At 41.0% G+C, this 17,096-nt stretch overlaps 1 protein-coding gene across 1 annotated transcript in view; it reads right to left on the reverse strand.

The window, feature by feature from the left end:
• Positions 1-17,096, reverse strand: part of LOC148041723 (5'-3' exoribonuclease 4-like) — a 37,556-nt gene that overhangs the window by 11,877 nt on the left and 8,583 nt on the right. Inside the window, exons 8-16 of the mRNA XM_087681706.1 lie at positions 4,223-4,387; positions 4,064-4,141; positions 3,497-3,583; positions 2,592-2,678; positions 2,415-2,510; positions 2,140-2,210; positions 870-998; positions 690-766; positions 552-592 (exon numbers count right to left, since the gene is read on the reverse strand). Of these exons, the coding sequence (XP_087537832.1) occupies positions 552-592; positions 690-766; positions 870-998; positions 2,140-2,210; positions 2,415-2,510; positions 2,592-2,678; positions 3,497-3,583; positions 4,064-4,141; positions 4,223-4,387 (831 nt within the window). The remainder of the gene's footprint in view (positions 1-551; positions 593-689; positions 767-869; positions 999-2,139; positions 2,211-2,414; positions 2,511-2,591; positions 2,679-3,496; positions 3,584-4,063; positions 4,142-4,222; positions 4,388-17,096) is intronic.

Consider the following 17,096-nt stretch of genomic DNA (forward strand, 5'->3'; position numbering starts at 1 on the left):
ATGTGGCATCAAGGATTGACGATCATTTTAAGGACAACTGGGCGATGAGATTGCAAAGAGGTGCACACAACTTCCTAGAGCCTTGTCTAGCTTGTCAGAAATCCTCTCCTTGCAGTAACAGCTGTTCAGGTGAGGACAACTTAATTCCAATGGTAAGAACCTAGAGTCTCATATCCTTTGATCAGATTTAGAGACCTATTCATTCTGTTTACCATCTAGAGAGTATAGCCATTGATGGCTGCTAGAAAGAAGCACATGAAAAATGTCTTCAATGACAAGTGAAACAATGCAAACAGATGTAAACATCAATTTCAGGCATAACAATCAGAACTTTATGATATAAGCATCCTGTACATTGCCACAGCTTTTCACAATCATAATTCATCTGAGCACCTTGGTCCTCTACAATGGATCAAAGAGAAGTAAAATCCGACAAACTACTGGGTTACATGACACTTAATACTACAAGTGTCATGTAACTATCATACTTAAGGAACAACATGATAATAGCTTGTTTGTTCCAAAACACACGTGGAAAAAACAGTAGTCACCTGCCAAGCATATCGTTTCCCATTCATGTCGATTGCAAAATCTGGAGAACAGAACACAGTGCTTATAACTTAGTCTATGCATGCCTTCTAAAGAATGTGCTGCCACAGCCAGTCCTTATTCTGAAACATACTACTTGCCTGTTGGGTAAAAATCAACAATTGGAGAATGTGGATCAGTCATCAGTTGCCTGTATTGCGGAGGAAGAGCTGCTGCACTGCAATCACCAAAAGTTCAAACTTAATCTCTATTAGCAACCTGAATAAAGCAATTTTTCTGACAATGCAACTTATAAGCCTGGTAACATTTTCATTTAGAACCTTGCGGCAGGTAGTACGCCCATCAGTTGGTCAAAGGGCTTGAATGGTTTTCCAGGGAAAAAAATAATTTCTAGCTGGTCAAGATCTGTGAGATCAGATGCAAATGGGGCATAATGGTAAGGATAGAACCTGCAAACAGAATTACCCAGAAATTAAATCGACTTAAACCAGAGAGCTTGACCCTCCAGTGCAATGTTCTTTGAATCACATCAAGCCCATTTCATTCATTAGAAGAATCTATCTGTGTATTTCAAACACCTATCTCGATGAAATCATGCATTAAATAACAAGAAGACAACCAAAGCAGATGAAAACTGTCCAGCAAAACACATCCAAGCAAACTGCATGTAAACTCTTATGATCTTAAATGGCACAAACCACTGTCACTGTACTTATAAAGAGAGAGGACAAAGAAAATTCCCAATAACTACCCACTTTGACTAAATTACAACTACAGTAACAAGAAGAAACCAAAGTGAAACTGTCCAGTAAAACACATCCAGGCAAACTGCATGTAGACACTTATGATCTTAAATGGCACAAGATCGCTGTCACTGTACTCATAAAGAGAGAAGAAAAATAAAAATCCCAATATCTACCCACTCTAGCTCAATTACAACTATGGTAGACTGAACCTCTGGAAACATACTACCCACGGCTGTTTACCACCCTAAGCCCATCATCCGATACTTCACCCTTACCTCCTCTACCACAAAGATACTTAACTCCCCTATCTTTTTAAATCAGGTCTCTGTTTGCAATGAGAACGCCTTTATAATGACAACACTGCATCCTTTGTACTTCTTCGCATGCACATATCACACAATTATATGTCCACATATAACAGTCTGTAAACTTGCAACTGAAACTCCCCTACTCAGTTTTGTCCAGTCGAAACAAAGGGGGAACATTCTATTTCCACATTTGACCATTTTCCATGCATTGTCATCCAGTTTGTGTCACATTTACAGGCATGCTAAAAAATGTTTTCAAAATGCTATATTCTATGTGGCCCTGTAGCAAAGTTATGGCCAAAGCAACCCTTCCTAACAGACATTAACAAAAGAGCTTAATAAGAAGAGCGCCAAAATTTTCAAACTGCCATTATGGTATAATACACTTTGCACCTATAGTGGTAGAATTTCAAGTGTATGAATGACAAAGAGTGATTACTTTGGCTATTTAACATTCATGCTATTTAATCAGCTACAACTGTTCAAATAAGATGCTTCACTCTCAACCAGAGACAAAGCCTGCAAAGTCAATTTACCATTGCCATGAGCATACACCTTGAAAATAATAGCGCATAACCCAACATAGACCTTCTGTATACTTTAACACCTGGAAAATACCCAAAAAGCACATCAAAACAGTAGACAAAACAGTGGGCACACCAGTAACAATATATACACTGCAACCATGTATACTTTGAACAAATAGACATTTCAAATGTTAAAAGGAATTCTAGAACACGTAATTTTAATTCAGATATAACTTCACAAAATGCAACCATGCAACAATCAAGCATTGGACATGTAATATTACCACATCCTTTTTTAATTCTTCACACTCCTCGCTGCTTTTAGCCTCAAATTTCTCCTTGTAATATCTTTCCTTCCACCCAGGCTCGCCCAATTTTACCTACTCCAAATTAGATAGATATATTAGCACTCAATTACAAAGATGTATTTCTTCGGCCGGTAAAATCAATTATAAAGCTACCTTGTCCCCGTCATCATTAGAACTGGCCATGCCACTGGACTCCACTGGGTTTTGCTGCAAATTTTCCTGCTCTCTTTCATCCCGTGCCTAATAAGAGAACCAAAAGCCATTAAAGTGCAAGGCAGAATAGGCAGATTTGATAGAGTTTGACATCATTTCAGCATACCTAGACAATGCTGACAGAGCTGTTGGCATTCAAAACATGGTTAGCCTATCATCCCCACTTCAAAAAATAGCCAGGAAAACTTATCAATCTACAAAAGTAGGCATGCACAGTGCACACACTATCCAAGTCCATCCATACTATAAAGTACCTCAAGTATCATTGTGGAATCTTAGAGCTATGTTTTGACCCTTATCTGAGGAAAATGTACCATATTGAATACCACATGTCGCTCTTTACAAAATTGATTGTGTCTAAAATATATTTTACTTTGAAAAGTAACGTGTAACATTCACCAAGCAATCAGGATAAAACCTGGCCACAAATGGAATACATATTCTACCATCAAATAAAGATGTGTACCACTTTCAGGTACTCAAACTCCAACTTGAAATTCAATAAAATGAAAAGACAAATAGAATGAAGCCTTTACTTTCACTGATCCAAGCAATATGCCATGGATGATGGCAGATCACATTTAAAAGCAGAAGCCCTTCGTAAGGCACTTGAGTATGTTTCATCATCCCAAAATTGCTCTCCGCACAAGCACCACCACTCCTCCAGAGCCTTCCTCCTGTGGTGCCTGTGGTCAGGGCAAGAGACTGATTCCCATTTCTATCCAGCCCACTTCCTAGCCCTAATAGCCTTGTAGCTATACTTTCTTCCAGCCCTCCACACTATTCCTTTGGCAACTTCAACTAGAGCTACCAGATAGCATCAATTTAGCACAGCATAGATGTACCTGTTGTAATCGGGCTCGCTTTTGGAAAATTCGATCTTCATGTGCCCCAACTATCTGTAAAAATTGCTCTACACGCTTCAAGTTTACCTGCACATTACCACCAATTTCATCAAGGAAGCTGCCTGGATGTGTGGGATACAGAAAACCTTGACAAACCACATAGCTCAGGAATCGATTCAGAGAGCTCATGTAATCACGATCAGACCTAAGTAGCTGAAAGCCTATCTTCACTGAAGCCAAATACAGGTATACATCACAGTTTGGTAAAGAACAACTTGCTTCTTTACTAACTTCAAGTTTGATTGCAGGTTCAAGCACTCACCAACTTGCAACTTCAAGCAAATGCCAGAAATGTAAAACTTATGTGAATGCTCAAGCATGTCACTGGTGTGAAGCAACGCTCCTGCAACTTCCTATTACATACAATTGCTCCTTAATAGAGCAACATTACATTCACACTATGTTCACCACCACAGACCCCAAACATTACACTACGTAAAGGCACATAACTCTACACTAAGTGAAGTAAGTGAAGGTGCATAACTCATATACGAGGCCATTGATTACCTCACCACTATCCGTCAGATAACCCCCAAGGTTCTTGAACTCCTTTTTGTAAATTGTCATCAGTAAATTTATTGCTCCCTGCAAAACAGCGTGAACAAAACATTAGTTCACACAACATACAAAGCAAGAAGTGGCATTTCTGAAAGTGATAGGGCTGACCTCTCTAATCTCCAACGTTGGCATGTGGGGAAGAAAATCATTTCCCACAAAGAAACACATGAACACGAAATCATCCACTATGCGTTCAAAGTCAACTGGGGATGGAGGGTCAGAAATCTTCATATCAAGCTCAAGGTACTCCCTTAAAGTCCAGACATTGAGAAACTATAACACACAACCCAAATTGCAATAAGTTGAAGCAGATGAGTTTTCTACATACAAACTCAAAATCCTCTAACAAAGTTCATCCATCATGAGAAATGAGACAATTATCAGTCAAATACATAAGTGCCAAACTATATACACTTAAAATACTGGTAACAAACAGCAGTGGAACATTAATCAATTACATAAAAGCAGGTAGCATTATAATTATCAAAGAGTAGATTGTAACCTAGCTACGTAGCACTTTATCATACATAACTTCTTCCAAGGAAAGAGGATAAGACTCTGAAAGAAAAACTCTTGCAGGAATTTCACTTGTGGCAAGGAACAAAAACATGATAGCTTGTCTCCTTACCCCCACTCAAAGGTTTTAATTCAGGCCAACCTACACAAAGTCGATCTTTCACATTCAGGTTGTATTAAAGTCCATTTCTCTTCAGCTCAGCTTTCAGGACTCACTTGGAATCAAAATCCCAACAAGTTACAACCTCAAGATAGGCCAGAAACCCATCTAACTAGTAAAATAAGAAGTTTTGTATGTGTGTGGGAACTACTTGCAAATGGTCCAAACATACATACTCAATCTTGGACTTGAACCAGAGACCTCGCCCACAAAATGAAGGGCTCGCCGCCCCACTACATTGAGATCCTATCTGAATTCTCTCTTAGGAACGAGAGATTCGTCCTTCCGAAATGCAACATTCAAACCCCCTATCCCAAGTGTGAAGATATGCTAGGGTTTGCACTAAGGAAACACAACATGTACAACCATGACTGAAACACAAAGGCTCAAACAAGGACAAAACCCTAAATGCAAGATGCAAAAACTCAAAACTCAAAACTCAAACATAGAGACAAACACAAAGAGAAGAAACTCTGAAGTGAATGAATGCTGCCAATGAATGTAAGAGTGTACAAAATGCCCAAGGGCAAAGCAATGCAGTGTTGAAGAGTGATGTCCACCGGAGATGAATCCCAAGTGTAGTAACCACAAGTCGGAGATAAGAGAGTGCTTAATAATGAAGGGCAGCAAGTTGGTCACCAAAACACAACAGTTGGAGGCTGAAATCCAATAAACACAACAATGTACCAGTAGAGGAAGGCTGAAAACCGATTACCAAAGCAAAGAACTATCAGGCAACAACAAGAGAGGTGTTTGCTGATGTAGAAGTCTTGCTCAACAGTAGAAACACAAGTAGAAAATGCCGAAGGGCAGAGAAATGCAATGTTGGAAACTAACATCCACCAAAGACGAATCCAAAGTGTAGTAACCACCAATCGGAGATGAAAGAGTGCTGAATAATAAGAGCAGCAACCTGCTCACCAAAACACAGCAGTCGGGGGACTGAAATCTAGTAGCGCAGCAATGTACCGCCAGAGAAAGGCTGAAAACTAATCACCTGAGGCACAGAACTCTCAAGTGACGACACAAGAGGTTTTTGCTGATGTAGATGGCCTGCTGGACAGTAGAAATGCAAGTATTGTAGCAATCATCTGGTAAGACAGATGGCAACAGCCTGTCGCCTAGCACCAGATGCTGAAAATGCAGGCTGATCTGTGCTGCAATGACGCAGCAGATGGAGACTTCCAAACAGCAAAAGTCTAAAAAGAAAAAGGCTGTGTGTGGCCACCATAGTGTATGGTGAGGTGGGAAAGTGGTCCTAGAAGGTGCGATGGATGCCCAAGAAATGGATGCCAAGAACTATGTGGATGAAAATGATGAAGCATCCCTACTGGAAGAGCAACATACACTGAAATACAAAACCCTACAAAAGAGATCAAAATCTGCAAGCACAGAGGTGAGTAAAAAGATACTCCAAAAAACAAAACTGAAAATAAAGGAAAGCAAAGTTAAGTGCAATGCAATGAGTATGTGAGATACGTTGTTGAGGCTATCCACATCCACATGTCCAATAGCCACTAGGGCAGATGGAGTAAATGATGTAGCAACGGGAAGCGTAACCCCATTGGGCTGGCCGGACAAAGTGGAGGTAATTGCAGCAATCTGCTGTGATTTTCTAGGTGAAAGACCTTGGGCCTTGATACGACACTCCTCGTCCACATGGCCCGATCTCTAGAAGTGTGTGCAAAACCTATTTTACTTAAGAATTTGCTGCCAAAGGGATTGTGTTTCTTCAATTCCATCAAAGGAAGTGGTGTCACCCTTGTTTGGCTTGCCTTTACATCTTACGAGTTCTTACCACTATTGGTTTTCCCAAACGGAAAAAAGGCAACCAACCCTTGCCCCTCCAAATGGATATGTGTGGAATTCTTGTGGACTTGATCATACAACCTCGCGTAACGTAAAAACTGGTACTTAAACTCGTAGGTTGGTATTCTCGGTAGTAAGATAATCTAATGTGGATAAAACAGAAGTATTTGTCGGGCAACTTGTTCAAGAAAAACGTAATCTAGTCGTCCTCTAACATTGGGAAGCCAATAGTGGCAAACTCGACTTCTAACCACCGATATTCAGCCGACTTGACTTTCAAATCATCCCCTTCCTTAAGGGAAATTCTGCAGCTCAAAATCGAGATTAATACCTCGAGTGCGATTTTGAGTTGCATAGCGGTCAATGAGATGACTCCAACGCTCAAATATGAGGAAAAAATGTTGTAATTGAGAGTGAAACTCAAGAAGCAACCCTTGCATTAACTCAACATTGACTCTGGAATTGTGGGTTCTCCATTGACGGATGTAATCAAGGTGAGCTAATTGAGGGTTCAACATAGACTCGATACCAACAAGGAGATCCCAAAGTCCCTAAGATTCAAGCACTTGTTGCATGAAGTTTGGCCAAGTGGTGAAATTCAACCCATTAAAACAGGTCTTATCCGTAAAGACATTTTTGGCCATTGTAGCAGGAGTGGCAATGCTAGGAGATAGAGAAGGTGTGTAATGGGGGTAGGGTAAATTGGGAGGATAGAAAGGTAGAGTGGAGTACAATTAGGAAGTAATCCCAAAGTGCCCCCCATGCATACAAGAAGTGTGGATAGCAAATCTAAATGTGGGTAAGGACTGATTTGGATATAGACATGGTAACCGTCTGTGAAGCCCAAAGTGGAGGAATAGGGACACATGAAGCAAGACGGGAATCCTTGCGTAGGATCGACCCAAGGGATGTGTGACAACAATCCATAAGCAAGGGATGGATATCCTTGCATCTAAAAGGTCGTATGGGGGGTTTGTAAGTGACCGGGTGTAGTGGGAGAGATGCCCATCACAATCGTCCTAGAGTGGAAGGATGTGGTAAGGTAGGGGTATATGAAAAGTACAGTATTAAAGGATAGCATTCCCCCTAACAATGCACCAAGAGGTGGAGTAAGTGGAGGGTAGGTAGATGATGGGATGGAGAAAGATAAACTGTTAGAAGCAGAGATGAAAGATCCAACCCCTAGTGTGCTTTGGGCAGAAGTGAAGTGTAATCCAAGTTTTTGAAATGAAGATGTGAGTAGATCAAAATGCGGAGAAGATAGTGGTAGGATGGAAGGGAGTTGAGAAGTGTGGTTTACTTGCTCAAATGAAACAAATGGTAGAGATATACCTAATGAAGGGTATCTGCTTCCACAGACTCGTCTATTAAAGTTAACATACTGAAAATCATACGGATCCCACACAATAAAAAAAGAAACATGAGAGGTCTTGGCTCATACAACTCAATTATACCAACCTAACACAAGGCCTTGCAAAGGTAAAGGAGATGGATTGCCAAACATACCGAATGTTATAGTCCCTCCAAGATCAAAGAGATGGCCAGTCTCACCAATTGGTCTAGACGTAGTAGTAGCACTCATTGAAGGAGTATAAACCGAACTATATATGATGCGCAAATACTCCTCAAACTCTTCATCTATAAGATAACCAAAACGAGAAGAAGAAGACGGTAAAGGAAGAGGTGTGTCTACCTCCTTCTCGAGACCATAATATCTTCTCAGAGCCTCCAATGATGGAGAAGCATGATAGGGCACCATAGGATCCGAAAAAGAGGATACCTAAGACATTACGAGTTAAAATCAAGTCGCCTGTGTATCTTATACCACAATCGCGATAGGATACTCTTTAGAAGAGCACCAACTCTGATACCATGTGAAGATATGCTAGGGTTTTCACTGAGGAAACACAGCATATACAACCAAGACTAAAACACAAAGACTCAAACAAAGACAAGCAAAACTTAAACCCTAAATGCAAGATTCAAAAACTCAAAACTCAAACACAGAGAGAAGAAACTCTGAAGTGAATGAATGATGTCAATGAATGTAAGAGTGTGTAGAATGCCCAAGGGCAAAGCAATGCAATGTTGAAGAGTAACGTCCATTGGAGACAAATCCCGACTGCAATAACCACCAGTCGGAGATGAGAGAGTGCTGAATAATGAAGGGCAGCAAGCTGGTCACCAAAACAAAGTAGTGGAAGGCTGAAATCTAGTAAACGCAGCAATGTACCACCAAAAGAAGGCTGAAAACTGATTGCCCGAGGCAAAGAATTGTCAAGCAAGAACAAGAGAGGTGCTTGCTGATGTAGATGGCCTGCTGGACAGCAAAAACGCAGGTACTACAGCAATCGCCTGTTAGGAGAGATGGCAATAACCTATCACTTGGCACCAAATGCTAAAAACGTAGGCTGATCAGGTGCTATGATGACCCACCAAATGGAGACCTCCAAACAATAAGGCAATGGCTGAAAACAAGCCGCCTAGGGCTGGATAATGATGAAGTGTAATCGGTGATAGCTGGACAGCACATGGTAGGTAGCTGAGGGCTGAAATCTACACCATAGAGTGAGAAACCTACAGCAAAGGATGAGGCTATATGGTGGGCAGAAGGTGCCCCAAAAAATTAGGGTTTTGAGGGACCACTAAAACTCTCTCAAACTGCACACCAAATTTGCATTTTTTATTAAGTAAGCATGTTTTGGGGCTATCTAGAGATCCTAATCAAGTGTAAAGCGTATTTTAGCTCAGTGTCAAGTGTGCAGAGCAAATCAATAATTGTTCCTCATCTGAAAAGGGAAACTACTATAACATCCTTTGTAATTGGAACAACCTTTAAGCATATTTCAAAGCACATGCCCTGAATGTGACACCTTTAAGGGCACTTGGCATTACTCCCTAAGGGTGTTGCATTTGTGACGGTGGCACATGCACAAACGTGTAAGGGATAGTTGAAAGGGCTCATGTAGAATCAATTTCAAGATGTAGGACTCCCTTAGATTAGATGTATTTACACTTGATATCCTTAGTTTTTCGATCTCTTTGCTTGTAACAATTGCAGCATGATTTCATTCAGGCCATTCCCAATTATACCCCCAATTGTTATCCAAGCATAACGCCCTTGGTCGTCCTTGCCTCACAACTCTCAATCAATCATTACTTCTTCTTACTCCCTACTTATTTAATTTAACCTATTTACCTAGTCCATGTGAACATTTTCTTGGTCTCGCTTGATTGCCAAAAGGTCTACTGTTTGGAACCATCACAGAACATTTAGTTCTTGTCCAAAAGTTGTGTGTGAAGCACCCACATAGATCTCCAACCTGCACACAAAACATAACAGCCAAAAAAACATGAAACAAAACATATAGGTGTGGACATCAAGCTCATCTCCTAGCTATAGAGCCAAATGAGCTAACCCTTAACCTATGACCATCAGGACAGGCTCCCATTGCAAGGGTTCAAGTCCCATACCATTAGCCCACACACTGTGGATGGAGATACCAAGGATCTAGTGTCCAAGTGTGGTAATCACATGAGATGTACCGCTGCCCCACCAAAGCATTGGATGCATATATGTCATATGAGGCTTAGAATGGCCATAAGCCAAGGTGTCACTCATGCATGTGTTTGGATGTTTGGCCTATGCTTTAGTGTACTCATCATCTTAACACAAGACTCAAGACAAACCTGTAAAATGCATATTCACTACATGCAATGCTGAAAGCAAAGGGTGCCACTCATACCAACCTTCCACAAACAAGATTCTTTTGAGTCAAGACAATATATTTGCCGAACACATAGGCCAGCCCTTTATAGAAGGCAAAAATCCGCTACGCATTTAATTTCACACCTAGTGACATAATGGTCAATGTTGGGGGCACCAATCAAAGGTTTTCAAAGATATGTTCTTCATGATTTAGGTACATGGGTGGACTCTTAGACGGCTTCATGAAAAGCTACAAAATATCTATCCTAGTTAGATTCATAGTAAGAGAGGCGCAACATACCTATTCTTCAAGGTATAATCATTTTTTTCAAACTATCCATCAAGCTCCAAATATCCTAAAGGCAACATAAATTGACTTTTGAAAGATTGTTTGAGTAAGTCAATAGTGGACAGAGGTTTGCAATCAATGCCTATAATTAATCTCCATTGCTTCACAAACTAATGAGCCAATTTGTGAATCTACATGCTTTGTTTTTGCAAAAAGAAAACATGTCATTGTTGTCATTTGTTGTCCTAAGGCCTATATTAGTAGTCACATGGAACTACGAAAATGGGGGCCTTGGTACATGGGAACAACATTCCCTAATATGCTAGAAGTTGAAGTTGGAACCAATAACATAATCCAAGATGCTAGAACATTCCCCATCCTATTCCCAAAATGTTCCAATCAATGAGTATTTCATGACCATGAAACGTTGTGGGGAATGGCCCATTCCCACCAGGGGGGTCCTTTGTCAAATTTGCCCCTCTTTTTGACACAACTTTCTTCAACTAATGTGCAAATTTTCACCTTCTATCTGCCTACCTACCTACCTGTCCACTAGTGCATTGCTCACCATCATCTCTCTCTCTCTCTCTCTATATATATATATGTGTGTGTCTGTGTGTGTGTGTGTGTGTGTGTGTGCGCGCACGCAAGGATTTGATAAACATGGAAAGATTAAACATTTATGTTGATTGTGCTATAGATCAGATCTACATGACGATGGTTTCACGGTTCTGTCATCACTAGGACATCACCACTTTTTCTAAGGTGGTGAGCTCTGCTGCTCTAGTTGTCTTGAGGTGTACACACAAGTTTTGGCTTTTTGTAATTCAAAGTACATCAATGACCTTTTGGAAATTCAACAAACATGTCTCACGAGGAACAAGATGCAAGTGATGCCAAATCAATATCCTCTATTGGGGAGTGCACATGACCTAAACCCAGCCCCTCGATCAAGTAAGCCTCAAGAGGAAAGGGAGGGTGGTAACAACCAAAATCGGGGGCAATTAAGGACTCAGACCCATAATGCCACCAATCAAGGTCTACTAGACCACAAGACTACATCATCTCTCTAGAGATATTAGAGGATACAAGCTTAATCCATATTCACGAGTTACCTCTTGACGAGTGCATCTTCACCTCTTGGATTCCCCCATCTAAAACATTTTTGTCTCCCGAGCCCCTACCATCGAGATTGTCATAGTGTGGGAACAACTCCTCAATCAAGATCCATGGTCTAGGTCGCGTCAAGTTTGATATTGATGAGTCAAGATCTTGCTTTGCTCGGGCAATGTGTACTGGGGTGAACCTTTTATCCCTTTAGCAACTCTATTGATTAAGGCAAGCAGTCTTCTTTACTACAACTACAATCAAGGTCATAAACTCTCATATTGGTTTAGTGATTGCTTGTGGTAAGGCACAACCTAGCAACCTCTATGTGATGACTCAATTCCTCTTCCAACCAACTACCGAGAAAAGATTCCACAATTTTCAGGCTTTAGCCAGCACATGGGAGCCTACAAATGACAAGTGTTTCTGGCTTTTCCACTTTGGATATCTTGGGTGTGACTCTGTCTACAAGCTGTCACACCATCGAATGGTTTAGGGTCTTCCAAGGCCCAACTTAGCACCACTTTTGAGATGATTGACCTCGATCAAATCTCTAAATTTTTGAGGATAAAGGTAATTAGCTTAGTGGGAGGAATGTCCCTTGTGGCTTTCCCTTCCACTTTAAGAGGGGGTGGCTTTATTCGCTTGGTAGTGACACGATTTTGATTACATTTTGCTTTAGAGATATTCTTATTGTTGTATATCATCATCATCATCATCATCATCATCATCATCATCATCATCGAGATAACTATGATTGTAAAAGGGCACTTGGACAAGTGAACGATTCTCTTGCGAGGGTACTATCCAAGTGGCACCATCGCATTGCACATGAATTTGGCATTCGATTCTTATAAACATACATCTGTGCACATTTATCCCTTTTCAATCAAAAGTGATCAGCTTTGAACCCACTATATTCATGGCAACTCGCATAGCAATCTCCTAGGGCAATCTTCTTGCTTGTTTATCCTTCACCCCTTGCTTGCATTCTCCATATACTCCCCTTACCTTTTTCTTTATCATCGACACCCACAAGTGGTTGGGATAGCTTTTCTATTTTATGATGTGTTGGATCTAAAGTTTTGCAATACACACTATTCCTTTGCAATAAACATTATATTCTCGCAAACCCGCCATTTCTTTAGATGGTATTAGAGTAAAGGTGCTCCAAGAGCTAAAGATCCTCGTTCTTAGTGAAGGCAAACAAAGGTTGTGAGGAGTGGTAAAATTATCTCAAATTCTAGATTCTAGATTCTTCTTCATTTTGATGTGTCATCTATTATGTACAATGTCGTATTCTTGGATATTTTAATGAACGCTAGTAACATTGGTCACAGTGATTATGAAGTGACTTAGAATGAAATAGTGAATCATGTACAATACAATGTTGATACAATGGTGTAAATGTTATATCCATGGACATCCAGATGGGTGCTAGTAGCATTGGTCATAGTGGTTATAAAGTGACTTAGTGCATGCGCACTGAGTACACTTCAGGATTAGAACAACCAAGTCCTATCTATAAAACTCAAGGCCTTATTGTGCACATTCATTGTGTGATCACCAATCTCGGATTCTTGGTCAATTGGCTGACACATCCGCACACCAAGATGGTGTGGGTTGGCCCTATGGAACATCAATCCTCTCAAGATGTGATCATGACCCAAACTGCAACTAGCTCCAAAGCTCCAGGGTGAGCCTACTTGGCTCTATGGTTGGGAGGTCAAAGTTACATTCTTGGATGTCAGGATTGGCGCTAGTAGCATTGGTCACAATGGTCATGAAGTGACTTGGTGCGAATGCTCTACATACACTTTGGGGGTTAGAGGAGCCGAGTCCTATTTATAAGACTTGAGGCCCTATTGTACACATTCATTGTGAACACCACTCTTGGGACTCTTGGCCCATTGGCCAATGGTGTGAATCTTTTGCTGGAGAGAGGAGCTGGTGCAGGTGCCCACACAGCTAGTGACTCACTGTTGTATGCGACTGTCTCATGTTGGATATATGGATTCCATTTCCCGAGCATACATCTAAGTTCTCATCTGTATTGTGTTCTTCAATGTTCCTTTCTCTTTTTTCTTGTGTTCAGCAATTTATTTCAGCACATGTTTATGCTTCCATTGCTGCATACACTTCTAACATGGTATCAGATTTCAGGTTTTGAGCTCCTATTGTGTTTTCTTTGCTGATTTCAGGACTGTTTTTACCATTGCTGATCGAGCGACTAGTGTTCTAATCAAGGCGACCTGTTTTCCTACTTTTGCTTCCATCAACATCCGTACAGCCTGCGTCAGCCCTTTTCCTATCTGTGCTTCTAATCCAGCCTGCATCTGTGACAGTTTTCTCCTGTTGACGGCAGTGTTCAGCCTGCATTTTGGTGTTTCCACATCTCCTCCTAGCTAGGTGACTGCATCATCAGACTGGTTTTGCTATTTCAGGCAGTTTTTGGCTGATTTTCAAGGAGTATTCGGCTCAATATTCAAGGCTAGAAATACAAACACGTTTTTTCAGCTACGGCCACTTTCAAGCACTTGTGCTTGCTCAACTACTCCCCGGCATTGGACAAAAGCTTTGGCATTGTTTTCTACTCCTCCCACCGGTATTGAGCATTGGTTTTGAGTCATTGAGCTTCAGCTATTAATTGTGCAAACAGGCCAGCATACTTTCATAAAACAGGCATAGCCACATCTTCAATGCTTGGAGCTCGTATATGCTTCTCGGGATGCCCATATGCCTATGTTTTGTTGCCAGATACTTGGGGGATCATATGTCATTAGTTTGAGATGGCATTGGACTGATTTGAGCACTCTTTTAGCTCAGTTTCCTCATAGATATCACTGCTGACATAACTAGGCTGAATGCTATTTATCTGGGAAATATCATGCTCTTGGCTTATGTGATGCTCCCGGGATGCTCGTTTGATGTTGGGACACTTGGGGAATGTTTGGCCAATGTATTGGAATGCTTTTGGACTGATTTGAGCCTATATTTGGCTCAGTTTTACTGTTATTTTTTCTGTTGAGATAAGCAAGGCTGAAGGTTATTTTATCAATGAAAGCATATGCCTATTGCTTGTTAATGCTTCCCGACTACTTGGGAAGAAACATTGATATCTATGGTTGATGCCACATGCTTCATGCTCCCGGAATCCTTTTGGGCTTCAATTAAGCTCATTTTTGCTCAATCTTGACTGTCATTTTACTGCTGTACATATAATGGACAGCAAGCTTTTAACAGAGATAGTCTATGCCTAATGCTCTTTCATGCTATTCGGGCATTCTATCGGATGTATTGGTACATGGCATTGAAGCTCTATGCTTGTTTATGCTATTGAATGCATTTGAGCTTAGGACATTTGACATCAGTTGTCAATTACTTCAGTGGATGCTTTAGAGGTCTATGACCTTATAGGCTTGAAGGTTTTATTGGGTCTTATGCTCCTGACTATGTACTTGATGTATCTTGGATGCTTGGATGCCACTCTCATGAGGATTTGAGCTTTGTTTGCTCGTCTGGCATCTAACTTTTGTTCCAGTGGGAGCCGCTTACTTGACACTAGGATGTCACATTGAGTTTGGATTTTATTTGCAAAGAGCTTGAGCATGTGGTACCTCATTTTCAACATGTTGTAATTGCAAATTGTTGTATTATTTATGAGAGCAGTCTCCTCCATTTGATGCTATTTTGGTCATAGTTTGTGGACCGCCCATTATTTGGTATGCATCTCTTGTTTTCAACTTGTTTTAGCAATGGTTTTGGGGCTGTTTGCAGGTATTACAACAGCCTGTTTGGTCTCTACTGTGCCTCATTTTTCTTGCAATATGGCCGGTCATTCAAATGACAATGCCATCTTCAACATTGAAAAGTTGGATGGCAACAATTATGGCTTTTGGAAGACCCAAATTTGGCTGGGTTTGGTGTAAAAATCTCAAATTAGGCCAATCAAATGTAAAAGCATTAAGCATGAAGGTCACAAGTAAGATACATGGGATGACTTAGATGAGCTTTGCAGGTCCCCCATTATCCTGTCCCTCAACAAGCAAGTTTATTATAATGTTGTCACAAATGGGCAGTCTGCATGGGATCTTTGGGAGAAAATACATAGTCTCTATGATAAGCAAAGCCCTGTTCAGATGTATTGGCTAAAGCAACTTATGGACCTTCGTATGAAGGAAGGTACCAGTGTTTCTCAGCATTTGAGCGAGTTTCATGCTATCATTGGCCAACCATCATTGCAAGGTATTGACTTTAAGGACAATCTTCCACCTTTGTTCTTATTGCTCACAATGCCGGAGTCTTGGGACACATTCCGTACTGCTGTGTGTATAAATATGCCCAAGAATGGACTGAATTTGTCTGATGTAGAGGATACACTCCTGGCAAAGGAGATTAATAGGAAGAATGTGGATGCTTCTCGTACTTCTCATGCTTTGACTATTCAGGACCGCCATGATGGCAAGAGCGGGAATGACCACTGTGGTAGAGACTCGCAGAAGTCTCATTGTAAGTCCCATAGACAATCTCGCAGTAAGTCCCATGGACGCAAGTCTGATTTGACATGCCATTATTATGGGAAAGCAAGACATATCAAGCCGCAGTGCTATAAAATGCGCAATGACAAGCATAACGAAAAGGGCATAAGGAAAGTGCAAGACAAGTCTGATGATCGCAGCATTGTCCCTGCTAAGTCTAATGTTAAGATCGAAGCGATCAATAGAGTGCAACAACCTGACTCTCGTGATGATTACATGCTTGCAGTTTCTTCTTTGGATGAGTCACAGCTGTCTAATGCCTTGCCTAGTTTTACTCAGTGTTGGTTGATGGATTCAGGGGCTTCCTTTCATGTGACCCCTCATAGAGAGAGGTTCCACTCCTATCGCAGTATGATTGCATTTGTTCATTTGGGGAATGACTTGGCATTGCAGTTGATATTGGTGATATTCGACTATAGTTTGGTTCATGTAGTATGTTTACTTTGCATAGTGTTCCGGCTCTCACAAAGAGTCTTATCTCTACTAGTACCTTGGATGATGAGGGTTACTTTGTTTCCTTTCGAGATTCTTCTTGGAAGATAACTGTTCTGGCACGTGGTGCCAAGTCTCGAACTTCATATCCCTATTAAGATCGAAGCAATCAATATAGTGCAACAACCTGACTCTCGTGACGATTACATGCTTGCAGTTTCTTCTATGGATGAGTCACAGTTGTCTAATGCCTTGCCTAGTTTTACTCGGTGTTGGTTGATGGATTCAGGGGCTTCCTTTCATGTGACCCCTCATAGAGAGAGGTTCCACTCCTATCGCAGTATGATTGCATTTGTTCATTTGGGGAATGACTTGGCATTGCAGTTGATATTGGTGATATTCGACTATAGTTTGGTTCATGT

The sequence above is a fragment of the Lygodium microphyllum genome, chromosome 1, assembly GCF_053477565.2.
Source record: "Lygodium microphyllum isolate KBCC chromosome 1, Lygodium_microphyllum_v1.1.10, whole genome shotgun sequence".
In the NCBI taxonomy this organism is placed as follows: Eukaryota; Viridiplantae; Streptophyta; class Polypodiopsida; order Schizaeales; family Lygodiaceae; genus Lygodium; species Lygodium microphyllum.